The 25,411-nt window shown below is 42.1% G+C and overlaps 1 protein-coding gene across 7 annotated transcripts in view; it reads right to left on the bottom strand.

The window, feature by feature from the left end:
* Nucleotides 1-25,411, bottom strand: part of lhpp (phospholysine phosphohistidine inorganic pyrophosphate phosphatase) — a 152,261-nt gene that overhangs the window by 37,937 nt on the left and 88,913 nt on the right. For all 7 annotated transcript variants that reach the window (XM_072239455.1, XM_072239454.1, XM_072239461.1 and 4 more), the window contains one exon: nucleotides 7,075-7,166. In XM_072239455.1, coding sequence (XP_072095556.1) covers nucleotides 7,075-7,166 — 92 coding nt within the window. The remainder of the gene's footprint in view (nucleotides 1-7,074; nucleotides 7,167-25,411) is intronic.

Consider the following 25,411-nt stretch of genomic DNA (forward strand, 5'->3'; position numbering starts at 1 on the left):
GGAGCTCTCCATAGTTACTGTGTAATTGATTAATGTAACACAAGCCAAGAGAGCCATCTAGTGAGTGTAGTGTCAGCTCAGTACCTCAGTGACAATCAGATGGCCATTATTATTAAATATGGAACAGTGACAAAAATGGAGACAAGGTCAAACAGAAATTATTATATCACTAAAAGGGTGGCTTTTAAATACCATTAATGAAAACCACTTCTCCTGGCACTTACTAATGCACTCAACTTTCTGGGAGTGAAGCTTATCTCAACAGTTTCCTGCATCTTTGAAAGAAAATAGCACCAATGGTTTCCTTTCCCTTCAGAGTGTTCAAAACAATCCAGCAGCATATTTTTCAAAATTGTCTTTAAAAATACCTATAACTAATACAAATCAGCAAATTCACTGGACTCCAGAACAGCATTTCATATTCGCTATCCTGACTGAATCACTAATAGAAGCTGCCCCTCAGGCAGGGATTTTTCTCTAAACCCTTCCAATTCCATGTCTTAATGGGAAAGAGTGGATGAATCGGATTATGCTAGCTGGAAAAGCAGTAGGTAGCTTATTGGTGTTTTGTACTGATAGGTTGCAGTGTTCAAACCAAACTATAATCAAAGGATACACATCAGCATTAGGACCTGCATTATGGGCTTGCTTGACCTAAGAAAATGGACCAGATTCCTTTGCATAGCTTAGAGGAGCTTGGTTCAATGACATCGCCACTTCAAAAAACAGAACTTAGAGTTAGAACTCGGGACCATGGCTTTGTTGAACTGAAGCAGTAAACAAGAATGCTGATTTCACTTTAACTGGCTATGAATTCAATCCAGCATCTACAGAGAGTGGAATTTTCTCTTTAAATACTAAATGCCATGTTAATGCCATTACTTCATTGAATTCTATAAATCTTAGCTGTCAAGATACAAGTTTGAAGGATTACTCGAGTACCATACATACATCATCTTTCAAATTACTCCAATGACTGATACGGTTAAAATGTAAAAGTTAATACAGCACTGACAGGTTAGGACATAAATAAAAGGTGACAGTTTAATTATGTAAAATGTCATGGCTTTATCCATTTTTATAATTATTTAGAGAAGTTTCACAAGATATTAAATGCAGTTCATAGCACCACCTAGAGGCATTCTAATGTCTTCGGGCAGCTGAAAAGTAACCCAGGAACATAATAATAAAGAAAGGGAAATGCTTCAGGTCAAGACCCAACAAAATGATATATCTGAAAAACAGAAGTCGTATCACATGGTTTTAAAATATATGTCTATTGGACCCAACCATCCTCAAAAGCTGTAAAAGCAGTAGCCCAGGTTTGGCATAATGCTGATGTGCAGCATAAAAGGCTGAGAAATATTAGAACGATTTTAAAAAGTATGTTCGCATTTCCTCCGTTAGTTATACTTCACTGAACATTTTCAACATATATCAGGATAAAAAACTAAAATATCAAAATCTTCCAAAATTTCATTTTCTTAAACATGCTGTGATTATTAAGCTAACATTAATTAAAGCTAACTAACGTTTTGATGGCTTGACTTCTCAAACTTAATAACATGCATTCTCTCTTTTCCATGGGACCCTGGTTTATTGCACTGGTTCCTGTTTTCTTTAACTTCTATTGTTCTTTAACATAATTGTCAAGATACTTGACAACAGCAGAAGCAGTATATATTTCACAGTTCCATTATAGAAATTCCATTTCAATAGCACCAAAGAACTAAAATGCTGCTAGATTATAGCCTGGCATCAAGAGATCAGTGGAGCAAAAGCCAAGTTTATGTTGCATGGCTTTTATGAAGCAATGCCATTATATAAAAGTTCAATAGCTTACCATGATATTAATTGCTGCAAATGTGACTGATTAAAGAACTGGAAATTCCGCAGACTTAATTCAAAGTAACTCTGTTTAAATGATCACAAAATTAAACTGAAATTTTGTGAAATCTATTCTAGTATTTTCTTTATTTAATTTGTTTCATTCAACTTATTATATAATTAGATTTTTATTCAATTTTAAATGATTCAATTAATATGAATAGAAGATACACCCAAGCGATCATTATTCAGTTTTAATGGGTCTTAATTATACTGTTCAATCTCGTCACATTTTTCTTTAGTGTTGAAGTCAAGGTGTGCAAAAGAATCATTCTTCAGAATGTCTGGTAAAACATGCTGCATACTTTCTTTGAATTAACTCTACATTTAAACTGATGGTGCTTACATGCAAATTTAAAAAAATAATTTACAAATACAACACACACAAATTGCTGGAGGAACTCAGCAGGCCAAGCAGTATCTATGGAAAAAGAGTAAACAGTTGATGTTTCGAGCCAAGACCCTTCATCAGGACTGGGAAGAGAGGGGAAAGATGCCAGAATGCCAAATGTGGCTACTGGGGAAGTATAATTTCACACTGCAGCTCATGCAAAATGTGCTGAACGGCTTGTTCAGCTGCAAAATAAACTCATTTTAATATGCAAACAACAGGAATTCTGCAGATGCTGGAAATTCAAGCAACATACATAAAAGTTGCTGGTGAACGCAGCAGGCCAGGCAGCATCTGTAGGAAGAGGTGCAGTCGACGTTTCAGGCCGAGACCCTTCGTCAGGACTAACTGAAGGAAGAGTGAGTAAAGGATTTGAAAGTTGGAAGCGGAGGGGGAGATCCAAAATGATAGGAGAAGACAGGAGGGGGAGGGATGGAGCCAAGAGCTGGACAGGTGATTGGCAAAAGGGGATACGAGAGGATCATGGGACAGGAGGTCCGGGAAGAAAGACGGGGGGGGGGACCCAGAGGATGGGCAAGAGGTATATTCAGAGGGACAGAGGGAGAAAAAGGAGAGTGAGAGAAAGAATGTGTGCATAAAAATGAGTAACAGATGGGATACGAGGGGGAGGTGGGGCCTAGCGGAAGTTAGAGAAGTCGATGTTCATGCCATCAGGTTGGAGGCGACCCAGACGGAATATAAGGTGTTGTTCCTCCAACCTGAGTGTGGCTTCATCTTTACAGTAGAGGAGGCCGTGGATAGACATGTCAGAATGGGAATGGGATGTAGAATTAAAATGTGTGGCCACTGGGAGATCCTGCTTTCTCTGGCGGACAGAGCGTAGGTGTTCAGCAAAGCAGTCTCCCAGTCTGTGTCGGGTCTCGCCAATATATAAAAGGCCACATCGGGAGCACCGGACGCAGTGTATCACCCCAGTCGACTCACAGGTGAAGTGTTGCCTCACCTGGAAGGACTGTTTGGGGCCCTGAATGGTGGTAAGGGAGGAAGTGTAAGGGCATGTGTAGCACTTGTTCCGCTTACACGGATAAGTGCCAGGAGGGAGATCAGTGGGGAGGGATGGGGGGGACGAATGGACAAGGGAGTTGCATAGGGAGCGATCCCTGCGGAATGTGGGGGGGGGGAGGGAAAGGTGTGCTTAGTGGTGGGATCCCGTTGGAGGTGGCGGAAGTTACGGAGAATAATATGTTGGACCCGGAGGCTGATGGGGTGGTAGGTGAGGACCAGGGGAACCCTATTCCTAGTGGGGTGGTGGGAGGATGGAGTGAGAGCAGATGTACGTGAAATGGGGGAGATGCGTTTAAGAGCAGAGTTGATAGTGGAGGAAGGGAAGCCCCTTTCTTTAAAAAAGGAAGACATCTCCCTTGTCCTAGAATGAAAAGCCTCATCCTGAGAGCAGATGCGGCGGAGATGGAGGAATTGCGAAAAGGGGATGGCGTTTTTGCAAGAGACAGGGTGAGAAGAGGAATAGTCCAGATAGCTGTGAGAGTCAGTAGGCTTATAGTAGACATAAGTGGATAAGCTGTCTCCAGAGACAGAGACAGAAAGATCTAGAAAGGGGAGGGAGGTGTCGGAAATGGACCAGGTAAACTTGAGGGCAGGGTGAAAGTTGGAGGCAAAGTTAATAAAGTCAACGAGTTCTGCACGCGTGCAGGAAGCAGCGCCAATGCAGTCGTTGATGTAGCGAAGGATCCCCTCTACCACCACTCTGCTCCGTCTAGCGGAATTAGTCCTTACTCTTAATAATTTTTCCTTTGGCTCCTCCCACTTCCTCCAAACTAAAGGTGTAGCTATGGGCACCCGTATGGGTCCTGGCTATGCCTGCCTTTTTGTTGGCTTTGTGGAACAATCTATGTTCCACACCTATTCTGGTATCTGTCCCCCACTTTTCCTTCGCTACATCGACGACTGCATTGGCACTGCTTCCTGCACGCGTGCAGAGCTCGTTGACTTTATTAACTTTGCCTCCAACTTTCACTCTGCCCTCAAGTTTACCTGGTCCATTTCCGACACCTCCCTCCCCTTTCTAGATCTTTCTGTCTCTGTCTCTGGAGACAGCTTATCCATTTATGTCTACTATAAGCCTACTGACTCTCACAGCTATCTGGACTATTCCTCTTCTCACACTGTCTCTTGCAAAAACGCCATCCCCTTTTCGCAATTCCTCCATCTCCACCGCATCTGCTCTCAGGATGAGGCTTTTCATTCTAGGACGAGGGAGATGTCTTCCTTTTTTAAAGAAAGGGGCTTCCCTTCCTCCACTATCAACTCTGCTCTTAAACACATCTCCCCCATTTCACGTACATCTGCTCTCACTCCATCCTCCCGCCACCCCACTAGGAATAGGGTTCCCCTGGTCCTCACCTACCACCCCATCAGCCTCCGGGTCCAACATATTATCATATTATTCTCCGTAACTTCCGCCATCTCCAACGGGATCCCACCACTAAGCACACCTTTCCCTCCCCACCCCCCCCCTCCGCATTCAGCAGGGATTGCTCCCTACGCAACTCCCTTGTCCATTCGTCACCCCCATCCCTCCCCACTGATCTCCCTCCTGGCACTTATCCATGTAAGCGGAACAAGTGCTACACATGCCCTTACACTTCCTCCCTTACCACCATTCAGGGCCCCAAACAGTCCTTGCAGGTGAGGCAACACTTCACCTTGAGTCAGCTGGGGTGATATACTGCGTCCAGTGCTCCCGATGTGGCCTTTTATATATTGGCGAGACCTGACGCAGACTGGGAGACCGCTTTGCTGAACACCTACGCTCTGTCTGCCAGAGAAAGCAGGATCTCCCAGTGGCCACACATTTTAATTCCACATCCCATTCCCATTCTGACATGTCTATCCACGGCCTCCTCTACTGTAAAGATGAAGCCACACTCAGGTTGGAGGAACAACACCTTATATTCCGTCTGGGTAGCCTCCAACCTGATGGCATGAACATCGACTTCTTTAACTTGCGCTAATGCCCGATCTCCCCCTCGTACCCCATCCGTTATTTATTTATATACACACATTCTTTCTCTCACTCTCCTTTTTCTCCCTCTGTCCCTCTGAATATACCCCTTGCCCATCCTCTGGGTCCTCCCCCTCCTTGTCTTTCTTCCCGGACCTCCTGTCCCATGATCCTCTCATATCCCTTTTGCCTATCACCTGTCCAGCTCTTGGCTCCATCCCTCCCCCTCCTGTCTTCTCCTATCATTTTGGATCTCCCCCTCCCCTTCCAACTTTCAAATCCCTTACTCACTCTTCCTTCAGTTAGTCCTGACGAAGGGTCTCGGCCTGAAACGTCGACTGCACCTCTTCCTAGAGATGCTGCCTGGCCTGCTGCGTTCACCAGCAACTTTTATGTGTGTTGCTCATTTTAATATGATTGGCCTCCTGGTTTATAAAAAGGCCTCATGCATAAAGACACTGTACATCCAGTCATCACTCTGTACTGATCCTATAGTATTTTTGCATCAAACACTTCTAGGTTAGAACAGAAGGTGGTTAAAGACCTTGCCACTCTTCTCAGCAGATGGGAGTCTGAAGAAGAAGATTGACAAGCCAAGGCACATTAGAACAAGAAATGGAAAATTAAAAAGTCATATTTAGAAGGGATGAGTAAAGGTAAAAGGTGAATTAGAAAGTGCCAATATAGAGAGCTATTTAGGTCCAAGCCACAACTGAAAGACAAGGGGGTAAACCACAAACTAGCAAAAGACATATTGAGTATGAGAAAGTTCAGAATCAGAATCAGATTTATTATCACCAGCATATGTCGTGAAATTTGTTGTCTTTGCGGCAGCTGTACATTGCAATATATAATAACAGAAAAGAAAAAACTGTGAATTACAGTAAGTATATATATATAAGGTAGTGAGGTAGCGTTCATGGGTTCACTGTCCATTCACAAATCGGACGGCAGAGGAAGAAGCTGTACCTGAATCGTTAAGTGTGTGCTCTCAGGTTCCTGTGTGCCCACTTGCGCAGGGCATATCCTACGTGATGGGGGTCTTTAATGATGGACGGCACATTTTTGAGGTGTTGTTCCTTGAAGATGTCCTGGATACTACAGAGGCTAGTGCCCATGATGGAGCCAACTAAGTTTACAAGACTCTGCAGCTTATTTCGATCCTGTGCAGAAGCAACCCCCCCCCCCCGCCCCAATACCAGACGGTGATGCAGCCGGTTAGAATGTTTCTCCACAACAAATAAATAATGGTCATGACAGCCTCCTTCATTGTCAGTTGGAAGAATATTCTGCAGTTATTCAAGAAGCAGTTAACTGTAGTGATGATAGTTGGGCCATAAATTGTAGGTTTTATTGGAGAATATGCTAGCTGTGTGAATGGTGTCCGTTATCTACATGACCTTTGGAAAGCATAAACCATCTATTGTCTGTGTGCAGTTCACAATGGACAATAATAATCACTAGAAAAACTGACAAGCACAGAACAGTGTTATCATTCTTCTAATCCACATAATGAGACTTCAGTGCAAGAAAGACTGCCAACCTTATAATATGTTGACAGATGATTACATGGGAATAAATATTAATAAAATGTTATTTCATTTGGTTGGCCCACATCTATGATGTGTCACAGAATCACTTTTATGATGTGCTGTAATCTTTATGGAATGCACCATTGTTCTCTCCTGCTTTAAACAGATTCCAACCACTGGAGTGGCCTATGTGGGCGGCCCTGCAGTGGTTCTCAGCTAGTATGAGACAACAGCTGCTCTTATTAGGACACAGTGAACGAGAGATTTGTAAATTTACTTACCTGTACTTGCCTGTCCTTACTTGGACAGCCTTCATACCACACTTCTGGGCTCCACCTACATCATACAGAATATCATCTCCTATCATGATGACCTATCAGGGAAAAGAAATGAAGTAAATGATATCAGCTAAGATTATTTTGATGTGTTTGCATTTCTCAAAATATTAAATATGAACTGTCACCAAGATGAATGGGCTGACATTGAACACTGTCATTGAACAAGAGCACACTGGAATTTATAAGACACAGAAAATGGCAGGTTGCTAAAGGTGGGCTGCAAATGGGCGACTATCAAATCAGCCAAATGTCATCCTCACTTCAGAAGTTAAATTACAGCTGTGATCAACATTAATTTTACAGCAACTTAATCTAATATTTAAAACAAATATACAAATTCAAAATAGTTTTTAACACCACAGAATACAGCAGTCTGAGAAAGTTGAATTTTTTTCAAGATATTTGCCAGACTGGAGTTAAATGCCACAAGTTAAGAGATGACTTGCTGGAACAATTAGAGAACTCTTGGCTCCAGTGTGATTAGATACCAGGTTGCAAATTGACTAAGAATTATATCTCTACTTCCTATATTTATAAAAATTTAAAACCACAAATATAATTTTTGTGTATGTAATTTGTACGGACAAGTCATCAGCATTTCATATCATAGCTACAAGTTTAGACAGCTTAACTCCAATTTTCTTCAAAAGGTTTCACAATAGGTGCTGTACCCATGAAGGCTCAGAATTCTTGAACATTTTCATCCCTCTATAATGGAAGGCTCCTAGGAAACAGCAGGATCAAGCAAACATTTCATCTTATCATGAAACCTTGTTCAAATTCTTCAGGCTCTTGATGAAATCCCTTTCTCAGACCCACCCTAGCCAATTGACGGCACATTCTGGAATGGCTGGCAGCGTGCCTGGGTGTTGCTCGCGGGCTGCTGCACAAGGTGAACTGATGACCTTATGAAGGGGCACATTTATGCACAGCAGGTTCTGTACACTGACAAAGCTTAAGGCAGTAGGTAGGTGCCACAATGATCTCTTGTCTCTCAAATTTTCATAATACCTCTATTTCAACCAGACCCAGCTGGATTACAGATACCCGGACCAAGCCATCATTATTCCTTTCCATGTCATCTGACAGCATAACATGAACAGGACTCTCTGCTCATGATAAAGCGGTGTGGCAGTCACAGGGAGGTGGCATACCGCTGCTCTTGCTATCTGGGCCACATCTCAGAGAATAAAGGGAACACTTATAGAGTGCATCCTAGTGCTCATTGAGGACACTAATCTGCTCATGTGTGGCATTTCCCTGTTCTTGGAGAACAGCCAGCAGCTTATAGGTAGCATCCTTCTGTTCCATCAGGATGTTAGGTTGGTCCCTGATGGCATGGCACTGTTCCCAAGGAGTTTCAAGCTGCTCCCTTTGGCAGACACTAAACCTCAGCACAATCACAGTGGCCTTGGGAAGTGCCTCCACACCAGCTGATGCTGTGTGATGCAACTGTTGCCAGACTCTTCCCAAGAAATACAAAGACCACCATTCTGGAAGTCAAAGTTCCTCAGCTTGTTTAAACCTGCTGTAAGAGCATCAGAATCAGAATGTGGTTTATTATCACTGATATACGTTGTGAACCTTGTTGCCTTGTCGTAGCAGCTCAGTGCAAGGCAGAAAAAATTACTATTAGTTACAATAATAAATAACTTGTGTGAAAGAAGATTAATGAGGTGGTGTTCATGGCCTGTTCAGAAATCTGAGAAGAAGATGTTCCTAAAACATTGAGTGCGATTCTTCAGGCTCTTGCACCTCCTCCTTGAGCATAAAGATGGATTTCCCCCATGCTCCTATTAATCTCATCAGACAGGCCTGACAATGTATCGAGAGTGCATCAGACATGCAAAGATGGCATTCCAATTGTGTTCCTCGTTAAGAGTCCTCAGAAGCAGTGTGGATGCGTGGTCCCAGGCAACACACATAAAATGTGGAGAAACTCAGCAGGCCAGGCAGCATCCATGGAAAATAGTAAACAGTTGATGTTTTGGGCTGAGACTCTTCATCAGGTCTTCATCAGGACTTCATCAGGTCTCGGCCCAAAACATTGACTGTTTATTTTTTTCCACAGTTGCTGCCTGAGTTCCTCCAGCATTTTGTGTGTGTTGCTTTGGATTTCCAGCATCTGCAAATTTTCTCGTGTTTGTGATTCTCGTGTGCTACCAGACCACGGTGACTGTCTGCACCGGATTCCTGCACCTTGTGCCAGGCTACATTGTCCTAGTGCCTGGAGCACCTTGCCCAAAATATATCTCTCTAACTCAGTGGATCCAAAGCTAGTGTACATTATCCAAAATGGAGAGGGTGAACTGCAAAGGGTACAGTTGGTCTGTGAAGTTCTGGTGAGGTAGTTAGAGATTTCCCAAAAAAAAATACACTCATCGTTGCCAATGTACGCTCACCCGATGCACACCTAGCAATCCATGGACGTCTCCAGGACAGCCAATAACATCATCAGGCATTTATCTAAGCACTGTATTCTTGTAAATATTGAGAAATAGTGCTCCGAACTATTTTGCATTTCACTAATGATAGCATTTTCTGAACTGGTGTGCTGTCAGGTGTCTTTCTCCTCTTATTATATAGCTCCTGCACTTCCAGGAAGGGGTAAAGAGGGGACCTCTACTTCCTTCCCCCACCTGCAAAGGCAAAGATGAAGTGAACTGCATTTCTAAGCTACACCAAAACATTGCAGGTGGTAATGAATACTGCACAAAAATAGACGGAGTAGATGAAACATTGTTGACAAACACAGATAGCCATTCTTTGACTAAGGAGTTGCACCTTGGTGACCTCTCTGCCCATGAAGAGAGGCAGCAGTAATCAGAATCTCATTAGAAGGTGGAGGAGAATTGGTGTATCACCAAAGATGTTCACAAATTTCTAAAGATGTTCTGTGGAGAGCATCACCGTCCGGTATGGAGGAGCATACCTCCATACTGTAGTTGGTGAGCCACTGCATTTGGGAGGACTTTTTCCCCATTCCTTGCTTTGTTTAACCCAAATGTAGGAGAATAGGAACGGGAACAGATTTAATTTTTCTATCATGTTCTCGGTATCTATGTGGGGTGCTGGACAGATGGACAGAGCGAAATAGCAATAGCACAGTGAGGAGTAGTCAGAAGCAGAATAAGGTTTAATCTCACTGGCATGTGTTGTGAAATTTGTTAACTTAGCAGTAGCAGTACATTGCAATACATAGTAACTAAATTACAATAAGTACAGTATATATGAAAAAAGAAAATTAAATTAAGTGCAAAAACAGAGGAAAAATATTGATACATGATTCATTGTCCATTCAGAAATCTGACAGTGGAGGGGGAAGCAATTTCTGAAACATTGAATGTGTGTCTTTGGGCTCCTGTACCTCCTTCTCAATGGTAGCAATGAGAAAATGGCATGTCCCGGGTGATGAGGGTCTTTACTGATGAATGCCACCCTTTTGAGGCATCGTCTTTTGAAGGTGTCCTGGATGCTGGGGAGGCTAGTGTCCATGATAGAGCTGGCAGAGTTTACAACCTTCTACAACTATTTCTGAATTTTTGCAGTGCCCCTCCATATCAGACGGTGATGCTCTACATAGTACATCTATAGAAATTTGTGAGCATCTTTCATGACATACCAAGTCTCATCCAACTTCTAACTGTAAGGAGTTTCTTCTTTTACGTTACTGCTAAGGTTAAAAAAATGGCTTCTTTGTTATGTTAGAATAAAATGGTTTCTTTGTTATGTTAACTGCTGAGAAAGTGTTTCTCTATAGCAGCTTGTTTGGGTTATAGTTACTGATAGAGAGAATTGTATTTATTTGCTAACCAATTGGGATAGATGTTATTCTTTCTTGTGTGTCTGTAAGCTATTGTTTTCGCGGGCTTTGGGGCAGAAGGCAAGCTGGGGACAGAGAGAGGAGACGCGATGCTGTAAGCTGGGTGACGGAACGGACCCCAAGCGGGAGTCTGAGGCCCAGGGCTTTCAGGAGGAGAACCGAAGAGGAAGGACGTGCTGGACGCGCGCTGGTCGACCACCGTGGTTGGTCCCAGACGGCGGGTCGAGGGGGTCGGAGGAGATCGCATGGTGGAAAGAAGACCCCGTTCATTGAGCTCCAATGGTTGTGCACGAAGTGGTTGAACCTTGATAAGTTTGGCAACTTTTACTTTCCTTTTATATTTTATCTCTATTAATTATAGTTCCAGTAAGATCTACAAAGTGTAATCATTTAATTGCATAAGGTGTATTGTCTGTTATTTGGCGAGGTGGGGTACATCACACAGCATCCACACAAACTTGATTACCCAGTTAGGCAGGGCCGAGGGCTGCTCCCCCTAGACGAAAGCGAGCTGAGTGAGCCTGAGGCTTACCGGGGGACAACATAATGAAATTCTGATTCTGATTACTACTGCCCTTCCTCTGGCTGAGTTTTTCCTCATCGTTTCTATGTATTTGTGCATGTAGTCTCTTGGCCAAATCGAAGATTTTTTTGAGGGCTACTTGATTAGGCAACAGAAGCAAATGCAGCAACAAAATGTACATCAAAAAGTTGTGACCCAAGTTCTCATCACAGGACTTCTCGGATTTTGAACAGCTTAACCTATGAAGAAATAAGATCTTTAGGTTTAAGTACTTATTTGGAAAGAATAAAGGAAAGTCTTTATAACTACAGAACTAAAAAATATGTTTTTTACGGAATTGCCTTCAGAATGGGTCTGAAAGTACCATTTTGAAGCTACTTCAAAAAGTAGCTGAGACCTGCTACTTTTATTTAAGTAGCAGGTCTCAGCTACAACGCTACAATAAGCAGAATTGAGAGGACAACTGGTAACTAGTTGGAAACTTATATTTTTGCCCAGAATCGGGGTCTGAAAACATTTGGAATTTCAGTTAAAACTCCAGTGTTAGTTTGATGGATCATTTCTACTTGGTGAGAGTGAACAAGAGGCAAACAATCTGATGGGAAGCTGTTCTGAGAACACACAAAGCAATCTCTAAAAGTCCAGCTGATATCCCATTGGCTTTAAGGAAAGACTTTATGTTGTGCATCCCCAAGCTATATTTAGCCTGCTTCTTAATTCTTTCTAGCTCTCCTCAGAGCCACTAACATGAGGGGAAAGGTGGAAAGGAAGTAAGTTTCTGTTCAGTTGTAGATAGTTGAACACCACTTGGAGCCTGGCCCATGGATGGAAATCTTCAACTCCTCTTTCAGGCTATACATAAACTTGCTGGACTACACTAATAAAACTTATCTATAATTGTAATGGGAAACCCTGGAAATACTTAGCAGGTCAGGAAGCATCTGTGAAAAGATTACAAACTTGCATTAGAGGGTCGTTGACTTGACCTGTTAACTTTGTTCTTCTCTCCATAGGTCCTGTCTAATTTTGAAGAATGTTGCCAGCATTTTCAGTTTTCATTACACATTTCCTGCATCTCTGTAGTATTTTGTTTTTCTAAGATACTACAGAGATGATAGGACCAAGGTATGTGGGGACAATTTGTGTAAAGCACATCTGTTAAACAGAAATTCACAAGCTCAGATTTTCTAAATAGTTTAATTTGAAGAACCTTAAAAGACAGGTGTCAAACATCTGCTTGGCCAGGAAGAATAAAACCTGATATTTTATATACTGATGTTGAGGACCATGTGCAAGTTCAAAAGTTAAATTTTCATTTCAGAACCTTAATACACATTTATCTTCATTAATACTGCCTGAAATCATAAAACTCATATTAACTCAGAAATCTTTTCCTATTTGATAAACTAATCTGAAGGTTCTTCTTGAAAGCAAAAGATAGAAGAGAGAAATTCATCGTTCAATACAAATTTTATGGTTTTGCAAGAACTAGAAAATTAGAACGTAGAATGTAGAGCAGTACAGCACAATACAGGCCTTTCGGCCCACGACGCTGTGCCGGCCCTTTATCTATCTAACCTTTTCCTTCCCCATAGCCCTTCATTCTGTTTCCATACATATGCCTATCTAAGAGTCTTCTGAATGTCCCTAACGTATTTGCCTCTACCACCACACCTGGCAGTGTGTGCTACGCACCCATCAGTCTGTTTAGAAGACCTACCTCTGACATCCTTCCCATCTATACTTTGCTCCAGTAACCTTAAAATTATGCCCTCTTATATTAGCCACTTTTGCCCTGAGAAAAAGGCACTGGCTGTCCACTCTATCAATGACTCTTATAATGTTACATTCCTCTATCAAGTTGCTTCTCATCCTCCTTTGCTCTAAACAGAAAAGCTTTAGCTCACCCAGTCTTTCCTCATCTAAACAGCATACAGGTAAATCTCCTCTGTACCCTCTCTAAGACTTCCACATCCTTCCTATAATGAGGGGACCAGTGCTGAACACAATATTCCACACTATTCCAACTGAACTCCATCTGCCTCTTCTCAGTCAGCTCTGCATCCTATCAATATCCTGTTCAAACCTACCACAACCTTACACACTATCCACAACACCAACAAATTTTGTGTGACCTGCAAATTTATTATATCCTTTCACTTAATCAGCCAAGTCATTAATTTTTAAAAAATTACAAAGAGGAGGGAACCAGAACAGACCACTGGTTACCAACCTCCAGGTAGAACCTACTACCATCCTCTACCTTCTGTCGGCAAGCCAATACTGAATCCACACAGCCAAGCTTCTCCGGATCCCATGCCTCCTAACTTTCTAAATGAGTCTACCTTGGGGAACCTTGTCAAATGCTATCCCAAAATTCATAGACACCACATCCACTACCTTCATCAATGTGTTTTGTCACATCCACAAAGAATTCAATCAGGCTTGTGATGTATGACCTGCCTCTCACAAAGCCACGTTGGCTATCCCTAATCAGATTATGTTCCTCCAAATGCTCATAAATCCTTTCTCCTTCAATAGATGCAAAACTCACTGGTCTATAAATCTCAGGATTATTCCTACTACCTTTGTTGAACAAGGGAATAACATCTGCCACCTTCCAACCTTCTGGTAAAATTATTATAGAATTGAAAATATCGGGAAGACTTTCATGAAAGGAAATTACTCCTTTTTCAAATGAACAGTTGGATAACTACCAGTGATGAGTAAACACTGATATAAATGTTTAAGTTTAATTCTAAAGATGGTAAGAAAATGGGAGTACTGTATCTTTTTAGTTTATTTATTATTTATTGAGATGCAGCGTGGAGTCAGTCCTTTAAACCATATCACCCAGCAATCTCCCAATTTAGTCCTAACCTCATCACAGGACAATTTACAATGATCAATTAACCTACCAAACGGTACATCTTTAGCGTGTGGGAAGAAACCAGAGCACGTGGAGGAAACCCATGCAGTCACGGAGAGAACATATAAACTCCTTACAGACAGCAGCAGTAATTGAACCCAACTCACCTGTACTGTAAAGCATTGTGCTAACGACTATGCAACCGTGCCGCCCCAAAAAGTGAAAGTAAACAATACTAACCTAACAAGTTGCAAAACAGCAGCTAATTAAAAAATTTATCATGAGATGATGGCAGGATCATAAACAAAGGCTGTTATTGACTTTCCAGGACTTTCAGGAAATTAGGCTGTCAAACAGAAATCACGAGTCATAGTTCATAGCATTTTAAACAGGGAATCCATTATTGGCTTCTTCTTGTTTGGTCGGAAACTGAACATAAACTTGGCTGTTAATAAACTTTGGAATTTGTTTCTTCATATACACGTCAAAAAATGTCAGAATCTGTCAGAGTGTGGCTAAATAACACATGTTTGAAGATTGGGCCTCAAAATTAATTGTCAATTCGAATGTCTTCCATGAACAAAAAATTGAGCATCACTCCTCTAATGCACTTTGAGAAGAACATCACTGCAGAATATTTAAACTAATTTGGCAGGGGGATGGGAATGGGAGTGATAGTGCTGAGGATGAGGTAGTTGACTTACAAACAAAAGCAATGTGTAGTGTGACTTCTAGCAAGAAAAAGCTGATAGAACCATAGAAACACAGAAAACCTACAGCACAATACAGGCCCTTCGGCCCACAAAGTTGTGCCGAACATGTCCCTACCTTAGAAATTACTAGGGTTACCCACAGCCCTCTATTTTTCTAAGCTCCATGTACCTACCCAAAAGTCTCTTAAAAGACCCTATCGTATCCGCCTCCACCACCATTGCTGGCAGCCCATTCCACGCACCCACCACTCTCTGCGTAAAAAACTTACTCCTGACATCTCCTCTGTACCTACCACCCAGCACCTTAAACCTGTGCCCTCTTGTGGCAGCCATTTCAGCCTGGGAAAAAGCCCTGACTATCTACACGATCAATGCCTCTCATCATCTTATACACCTCTATCAGGTCACCTCTCATCCTGATGATGGAGCTTAGGAGGGATGATGATGCCTAACGGCGACTCCTTTGTTTGCATCTTCGGAAACAACACTATTTCTACCTTTAATATCTTTATTTTTCCCCTTCAGGGTTCTTTTGAAGACCCTGACCTGGAGTTACATGCAGGCTTCAGTTCTTTGCTGGAATGGGACCCGTTCTCAGGGTTCCACGACTGCTGTTATTCAACATGCCAAAGGTCTGGCCTGAGAATCTCGATCGTGTTCAGAAGCCTAAGATCTCGGGGCCCTGGAGACGGGCAGGTCGAGGGTTGGTGCCATGGCAGGAGATGCGTGTGTCATCGGGAGGCCGAAAAATCTTTCACTGTGGGCCCGAAGACCCGAGGTCTTTGTGATCTTTGGACACAGAGCTCAAAAAAAGTGACGAAACAGATTTTTAACATTGCAAACCAGCGGGTTGTTGTTATGTCTCCTGCTCACTGTGAAAATGGGGGACACCTCCCTCTCCCTTGCCGGGGGGGGGGGGAGAGGGAGGGAGAGAGGGAGAGAGGGAGAGAGGGAGAGAGGGAGAGAGGGAGAGAGGGAGAGAGGGAGAGAGGGAGAGAGGGAGAGAGGGAGAGAGGGAGAGAGGGAGAGAGGGAGAGAGGGAGAGAGGGAGAGAGGGAGAGAGGGAGAGAGGGAGAGAGGGAGAGAGGGAGAGAGGGAGAGAGGGAGGGAGGGAGGGAGGGAGGGAGGGAGAGAGGGAGAGAGGGAGAGAGGGAGAGAGGGAGAGAGGGAGAGAGGGAGGGAGGGAGGGAGGGAGGGAGGGAGGGAGGGAGGGAGAGAGGGAGAGAGGGAGGGAGGGAGAGAGGGAGAGAGGGAGAGAGGGAGAGAGGGAGAGAGGGAGAGAGGGAGAGAGGGAGAGAGGGAGAGAGGGAGAGAGGGAGAGAGGGAGAGAGGGAGAGAGGGAGGGAGAGAGGGAGAGAGGGAGAGAGGGAGGGAGAGAAGGAGAGAGGGAGAGAGGGAGAGAGGGAGAGAGGGAGAGAGGGAGAGAGGGAGAGAGGGAGAGAGGGAGAGAGGGAGAGAGGGAGAGAGGGAGAGAGGGAGAGAGGGAGAGAGGGAGAGAGGGAGAGAGGGAGAGAGGGAGAGAGGGAGAGAGGGAGAGAGGGAGAACGAACCTGTGGTTTGTTGAATTTCAGATGAAATGCGAAGTCTGGAGTAACTCTGGTCTAAGTCTTTGCTATTGCTTAGCACACGCTTGGGCTCGGTGATAGTACTGATGTGCATTTTTTTTGCTGGTGGGGGGAGGGGGGATCGTTGCTCACTGCCGCTTACGTGCCGGGAGGGGGGAGCCAGGGGGAGATTTTGGGGTTCTCACATTTAACTGTCGTTCATTCTTTGGGGCACTTCTCTGTTTTTGTGGATGTTTGCAAAGAAAAAGCATTTCAGGATGTATATTGTATACATTTCTCTGACATTAAATTTGGCCTTTCATGATGGGGCAAAATTGCAGTCAACAGGATGAATTGAAATGTTAAAGATGGACAAAAATCAAAAAGGGTGAATAGAGGACTGAAGGTGTTATATTTAAATGTGTGCAGTCTACAGAATAAGGTAGATGAACTTGTAGATAAACAATACAGATTGCCATGTATAAAGTTGTAGGCATCACTGAATCATGGCTGTAAGATTATAGCCAGGAGCTTAATATCCAAGGAAACACATTGTATCGAAAGGACAGGCAGGAAGGCAGAGGGAGCGACTTTGCTCTGCTGGTAAAAAAAATGAAATCAATTCATTAGAAAGTCGTAACATAAAGTCAGAAGGTGTTGAATCATTGTGGATAGAGCAAAGGAACTGCAAGTCATAGTCATACTTTATTGATCCCGAGAGAAATTGGGTTTCGTTACAGTTGCATCAAGAATAGAGTATAAATATAGCAATATAAAACCATAAATAATTAAATAATAATATGTAAATTATGCCAGGAAATAAGTCCAGGACCAGCCTATTGGCTCAGGGTGTCTGACCCTCCAAGGGAGGAGTTGTAAAGTTTGATGGCCACAGGCAGGAATGACTTCCTATGATGCTCTTTTTATAAAAAGACCCCAATGGGAGTTGTATACAGACCCTGAAACAGCAGTAAGGATGTGGTCTACAAATTACAAAGGGAGATAGAAAAAGCATGCCAAAAGGGCAATGTTGGAATAGTCATGGGGGATTTCAATATGCAGGAAGATTGGTAAAATCAGGTTGGTACCGGAATACAGGTGGGGGAGTTTCTAGAATGCCCACAGGATGGCTTTTTAAGAGCAGTTTGTGGTTGAGCCCACTAGGGGATCAGCTATTCTAAATTGGGTGTTGAGCATTGACAGAACTGATTAGAGAGCTCGAGTAAAAGAACCTTTAGGGAAAAGTGATCATAATATGATCGAATTCATCCTGAAATTTGAGAAGGAGAAGTTATAGTCAGATGTATCTGTATTACAATGGAGTAAAGGGAATTACAGAGACATAAGAGAGGAGTTGGCCAGAATTGATTGGAAAAGAACACTGGCAGGGATGACGGCAGAGCAGCAATGGCTGGAATTTCTGGAAGCAATTAGGAAGGCAGAGGATGTATACATCACAAAGAGGAAGAAGTATTCTAATGAAAAAAATGACACAACTGTGGATAACAAGAGAAGTCAAAGCCAACATAAAAGCCAAAGAGAAGGCATATAATAGAGCACAATAGAGAGAAGTTAGAGGATTGGGAAGCTTTCAAAAACCAACAGAAGGCAACTAAAAAAGTCAATAAGAAGGTAAAGATGGAATATGAAAGTATGCTAGCTAATAATATTAAAGAGGAAACCAAAAATTTCTTCAGATACAGGAAGTGTAAAAGAGAGGCAAGAATCGATATCGAACCACTGGAAAGCGATGCTGGAGAGGCAGTAATAGAGGACAAGGAAATGGCAGATGAACTGAATAAGTATTTTGCATCTGCCTTCACTGTGGAAGACACTAGCAATATGGTGGAAGTTCCAGGTGTCAGGGTCATGAAGTGTGTCAAATTACTACTACCAAGGAGAAGGTTCTTGGGATGATGTACACCTCATCGTTCTGAAGGAGGTGGCTCAAGAGATTGTGGAGGTATTAGTAATGATCTTTCAAGAATCACTAGATTATAAAACGCTTCTTGAAGACTGGAAAATTGTAAATATCACTCTGGTCTTCAAGAAAGGAGAGAGGCAGAAGAAAGGAAATTTTAGGCCAGTTAGTCTGACCTCAGTGGTTGGGAAGATGTTGGAGTTGATCTCGCCCAACAAAGCTGTTGGAATTCTTTTAAGAAATAACAAGCAGGATAGACAAAGGAGAATCGGTTGATGTTGTGTACTTGTGTAAGGCCCTGGTTCACATTTTTACTGCTATGGTGTAGGTATTTCATCTTAGCAGTTCTGTAAGAGCAGTCTGTTCTGCTTTCAGCCTGTTTGAGTTATTGTTGAAGATAAAGGAGGCTGAGGAATGTGAGTCATCCAATCAGGATGGTGGAACTGGGAGAAGTTTTGAGAGAACACTCGGGGGGTGGTTTTGTGAGGGACACCAAAGTTGGTCTTGTTTTTTATTTGTTTGGCAGGAGATGAAGAGAGAAGGCACTGGAGAGAACTGGTCACAGGATTCAACCCGGTGGGGGACCGTGATTCGATGAAGCCAGGTGCTGAGATCGACTGAGGATCAGTGAATATTGGTGAAGTGTTGAGATCCAACTTGTGCACATTTGACTGTTTAATTAAAATGGGACTTTTTTTTTCTTTTCTTTACTAACCCTTTGCTTAAGATTCATAAATTCCTTTAATCGTATGCAGTGAGCTGTCTGTTATTTCATGAGACGAATTTGTAACAGAGAAAAATAAAATAGCATCGACACAAACCGGGGTTTGGGGTGGGATAGCCGTCTAAATCTCACTGGTTTGGTGGGACCAGGGTGCGTCTTGCCTAGACTTACGCAACCACTAGAGTTTTACTTCGAATTTCAGAAGGCCTTTGAAAAGGTGCTTAAGAAGTTTCGAGCCCATAGTATTACAGGAAAGATTCTAGTATAGAAAAAGCAGAGTCTGATTGGCAGGAGACAAAGAGTGGGAATAAAGGTAACCTTTTCTGGTTGGCTGCCAGTAAGTACTAGTGTTCCACAGGGGTTGGTGTTATGACTGATTATTTTTACGTTACATGTCAATGATTTGGATGATGGAATTGATGGCTTTATTGGAAAGTTTGCAAATGATACAAAGATAAGTGGAAGGACAGGTAGTTCTGAGGAAGTAGAGAGGGTACAGAAGGTCTTAGACAGATTAAGAGAATGGACCAAGAAGTGGCAGATGGAATATAGGGTCAGGAAGTGTATGGTCATGCATTTTGATAGAAGAAATGAAAGCGTTAACTGTTTTCTAAATGGAAAGAAAATACAAAAAAAACTGGGACTAGGGAGTCCCTGTACAGGATTCCCTAAAGGTTAATTTGCAGGCTGAGTATGAGGTGAGGAAGGCAAATGCAATGTTAGCGTTCATTTCAAGAGGACTAGGTTATAAAAGCAAGGATGTAATGTTGAGACTTTACAAAGCACTGGTGAGGCCTCACTTGGAGTTTTATGAGCAGTTCTGGGCCCATTATCTTAGAAAGGATGTGCTGAAGCTGGAGAGGGTTCAAAGGAGGTTCACTAAATTATTTCAGGGTTGAATGGCTTGTCATTTGAAGAACATCTCATGCTCTGGACCTGTATTTACCAGAAATCTGTAGAATGAGGGGTGACCTAATTGAAACCTATTGAACAGTGAAAGGCCTTGATAGAGTGGATGTAGAGAGGATGTTCCCTATGGTGGGAGAGTCTAAGACCAGAGGACACAGCCTTAGAATAGAGGGGTATCCTTTTAGAATGGAGATGAGGAGGAATTTCTATACACAGGAAGTGTTGAATCTGTGGAGTTCGTTGCCCACAGGCAACTGTGGAGACCAAGTCTTTATGTATATTTAAGACAGATGTTGATAGACTCTTTAATGGTCAGGGTATGAAGGGATACGGGGGGAGAGGAGGCAGGAGATTGGAACTGAGAGGAAAAATGGATCAGCCATGATGAAAAAATGGTGGAGCAGACTCAATGGGCCAAATGGCCTAATTCTGCTCCTATATCTTGTGGTCGTTTGGTCTAATGCAGTTTGGGAAGAACATCACTGCTCTAATGCATTCTGGGAAGAATAGTAGAAATACGTATCTGTTCAGCACAGAAAGTGACTATTTGGCCCATTAAGTGTATGCCAACTGCGAACAGAGCAACCTGTTTAGTCTTTTTCCCTACAGCCCTGCAAATGACTCCCTCTCTGATGCATACTCAATTTAATTTTAAACGCTTTAATTAAACCCTCTAAAAATTAATCGAAGATATGATTAAGCATAGACTGACAAACCACTTGAAAACCAAATAGCAATAATGAGCTTAAATTTGTAGGTGATATCTACTCCAAGTGTCCTGAACAGATGTTAATTTTAAATTTGAGGATGAATTATATTAACAGATATTGAGCAATATGGGAGAAAGCTGAATGTATTATGCTAGGTCACAGATGATGTATGATTGCATGGAATTGCAGAATAGGCTTCACTGGTTCTACAGGGTATTCCCGCATCTACACTCTAAACTAAGGCAGGTCATCAACACAAGTCATTCTAAACCTTTAAAAAATTTCCTGTGCTTTCAAAGATCCCCATGTTGTTTACTCAATTGAATTTAGAGGGAGTAGTTCTATTTTCAAACTGTGCAGCACAGTAACTTCTAACAGTATCTGCACTGTGTGGTATTTTTTTTAAAATCAGTGTGTATACCAGAATCGCAGTGTAAATTTCTTTTTCTATCCTTGAGTTGGAAACAGACTATAGTCATTGTTTATATTGGGACTTGGGTACAGACTTTATACAGACAAATTGGATCTGCCTAGTTTACAATGCTGATTCTCCAAGGAGCCGTAATTACTTTCTATGTGTACATATTTGATGGCAAACTTAATTATTTTAAGAAGCATCTGTAAAAAATCTATGCTACTTTCCTTTGCATGAATTGGCACAAGTACTAACAAAGAGGTGGGCCCAATCTAAAATGGCATGGATTCAACATTCTTAAGCTTTCAGTCCAAAAACAAATTTTGTGTACATATCAAACATCGACTTTAAAAAGAAATAAAATGGAAATAGAATAAGATTAGATTAAAAGTATTTCAAGAAGAAATCCAGAAAATTCCCTACAACTGAAAAATCAAGTACAAACTAGGCACTGAAGAATTTCTTTCAAAGTCTTTGGCACTATGTGATTACCAAATCATTTTATAATAGGTTCCAGATGATCATCTGACATAGCATTGTCCCACTTAAAACTGTTCTCCTAAGAAATGAGGAAACTGTACCCTTGCACACCCAGTTACAGTGGTAGTTCTTCTTGCAACCTTGCTGGTAATGTTTTTCTGTGCTTCTCTTGCTAAAACTCATCAATCCCACTTCTTGCTGCTGTGAACAATGTTCTCAAGCATTTAATATTCACCCATCCTGGAACTGTCAGTTTCAAAGAATCTTAAAGACTAAGAAAGCTCCCAATTTACCAGAATTGTCTTGTCAAATGTTTGTTGGGTGGAAGCAAGACATCAACTATTAACAAAACTAATTGTATTGGATGGGCAATCGGAACTTTTAAATGATCACACCAACCTCTGGTTCAATCACAGCAGCGTTTTCACTGGAGCATTCATGAGCTCCTGATAAAACATGGGAAAGAATTTAAAGATTATAGTGATTCAACTATTTATTAGCAAATTACTATCTCAAAACAATACTGTTTTACTGCAATTAGTATCTGCCTGCTACATTATCGAAGTCCAGCAGAGGTGACTCATACTTTCAAGCATGCTTCTTTTAACGCAGTCCTCCAGGTTTGGGGATTCAGCTCACGGCTAACAACTCTGACCGGTAAAACAAAACTGTTACAGAAACAGCAATGAAGAATCCTTCCACATCTGTGTATGATGGTATTCTTGAGCCTCTACCTGGGATTTGTGTGACTGACAAGAGTGAAAACCAAAAGGAAGCCCTGAGCACTGCCACAGATGGAGGGCCTTCATTGCAGCCCTAAATGCCAGTCGTGTAATGGGCAGGTCTCTCTTTTTTAACCCTGAGGTAAAATCTCTTCGGCTGGGAACAGTGGTAACACTAAAAGTTGTACATTTAACCTAATACCTTGTTGTTGTTCCTTTCCAGACCTTGCGGCGCTTTGAGTGGCAACCTTGCTGTTTCTATAGCATTTGCCTTTTTTTTTTTAAATGAGGCTATTGCTAGCTTGACGCTCAACCCAGCACAGATGGAAAGCGTGCAAGGAGCTGGCTGGTTTCGAACCCGGGACCACTCACCTTGAAGTTTGGTGAGGATCCCACTACGCCACCAGCCGGCTAAAAAAACATACCTACTCATATCCAAATCAGTCATTATGGAGAGAAATGTAGAGGGTCAAAATTATTTTGAAGTTTCCGTCAGTATTGCAAGCTTTATGCCAATGTTATCAGATTAAATTCATGTACAGTGCTTAAAACTGGGTGTAATAAACTAGATACTGTACATGCCTTAGAGAGAAGACAATATGATGCCCACAACAGAGTTGGACCTTTAATGTTTAATTATAAAGAACCTTAAACCTAGATGAAATAACTTCTGCATACCCTTGTTCAACTGTGTTATTTTGACCCGGAATGCCAGCCCAGAACGGTGCAAGATTGCTGTCAATTTGTTTACTGCAGCAAGTCAAGAATGCTGTATTTGAGAAATATATAAATCGCAAACCAATGTGAAAAATAGCTAATGGTTTCTCAGAAAATAGCATGTGGCTTTATATCTTGATTTGCTAAATATGTCAGCTTCTCTGCTTTGATGTGTATTGGAATATGATTATTTGTGATATATGGAAGCTTTAAATTGATTTCATGGAAAATAAAATGCAATGTTGTCAGAGGTAAGAAAGGCACTCAAGCAGCAGTTGTTCCACTGGTGGGAACGGCAGTGTATCCCACATAGGACTCTTCAGGCACTTTAGAACTGGTGTGGAATGGAGGGCTGGGTGATTGCAAATAGTTCTGATTTCCTTTGTGATTACTTTGCAGTCAGACTGGTATGTGTGATTTTTCTTCACACTGCTGACTTAAATACAGAGCTAGAAATAGGGTGGGGATGTTTGGATGACTGTTAATCCCAATGAGTCTGAGAAAACAGCAAAATTAACAAGGAAGCCATTACCAAATAGGGTTTCTTCTCTTGATCACATACACCTAGGTAAGGTCAGAGGTCACATGACAGTAAAAGGCAGGTCAACACTGAGATGCAGGCTGACAACTTGGATGAGCTACGAGAAAATCAGTACCAAATTAATGTATAATTACTTTTTCAAGCATACTTACATTGAATTCCACTCAAAAAGAAAACAAAAACACACCACTACAGATAGTCACTACTGTATATCAATTTCCTTTAAAGCTCTCCTAAGGTGCAGTCTGTGGTCTGCACTGTCAGCTATTTGCAGATTGGGGATTGATTCGGATTGGGGAAGGATGTGTAAGGATGTAAATGCTATTAGTCCTTATGGATCAAGGAAGTACTTTTGAATGGAGCTTTTTCCTTCCAACCACAGTTAAGTATCCTTACTGGAAATCTCTGCATTTGATCATCAGCTTAAGCAGATGTAAATAAAGTTAATGAGTAGAGAGAAAATTTACAAGGATGTTTGCTGATGATACAAAGATTGGAGGTGTAGTGGACAGTAAGGAAGGTTTTCAGAGCCTGCAGAGGGACTTGGACCAGTTGGAAAAATGGGCTGAAAAATGGCAAATGGAGTTTAATACAGACAAGTGCGAGGTATTGCACTTTGGAAGGACAAACCAAGGTAGAATATACAGGGTAAATGGTAAGGCACTGAGGAGTGCAGTAGAACAGAGGGATCTGGGAATACAGATACAGAATTCCCTAAAAGTGGCGTCACAGGTAGAAAGAGTCGTAAAGAGAGCTTTTGGTACATTGGCCTTTATTAATCAAAGTACTGAGTATAAGAACTGGAATGTTATGATGAGGGTGTATAAGGCATTGGTGAGGCCGAATCTGGAGTATTCTGTTCAGTTTTGGTCACCAAATTACAAGAAGGATATTAATAAGGTTGAAAGAGTGCAGGGAAGGTTTACAAGGATGTTGCTGGGACTTGAGAAACTCAGTTACAGACAAAGGTTGAATAGGCTAGGACTTTATTCCCTGGAGTGTAGAAGAATGAGGGGAGATTTGATAGAGGTATATAAAGTTATGATGGGTATAGATAGAGTGAATACAAGCAGGCTTTTTCCACTGAGGCAAGGGGAGAAAAAAACCAGAGGACATGGGTTAAGGGTGAGGGGGGAAAAGTTTAAAGGGAACATGGGGGGGGGGGCTTCTTCACACAGAGAGTGGTGGGAGTATGGAATGAGCTGCCAGACAAGGTGGTAAATGCCGGTTCTTTTTTAACATTTAAGAATAAATTGGACAGATACATGGATGGGAGGTGTATGGAGGGATATGGTCCGTGTGCAGGTCAGTGGAACTAGGCAGAAAATAGTTTGGCACAGCCAAGAAGGGCCAAAAGGCCTGTTTCTGTGCTGTAGTTTTTCTATGGTTTCTGTGTTGCTGGGTCTGGAAACCCTGAGTTATAAGAAAATGTAGAATGTATAAGATTAAGAGCAGATTTGATTGAGGTATACAAAATTGAGGGGTATAGATAGGGCAAATGCACACAAGCTTTTTCCACTGAAGCTACAATCAGGGGTAATGGTGAAAAGTGAAAGGTTTAAGGAGAACCTGAGGGGAAACTTCTTCACTCAGAGGGTTGTGAGAGTGTGGAATGACCTGCTAGCAAAAGTGGTGCTTGCAAACTTGATTTCAATGAAGTTTGTATAGG

Source organism: Mobula birostris, chromosome 21 (assembly GCF_030028105.1).
Source record: "Mobula birostris isolate sMobBir1 chromosome 21, sMobBir1.hap1, whole genome shotgun sequence".
Taxonomy (NCBI): Eukaryota; Metazoa; Chordata; class Chondrichthyes; order Myliobatiformes; family Myliobatidae; genus Mobula; species Mobula birostris.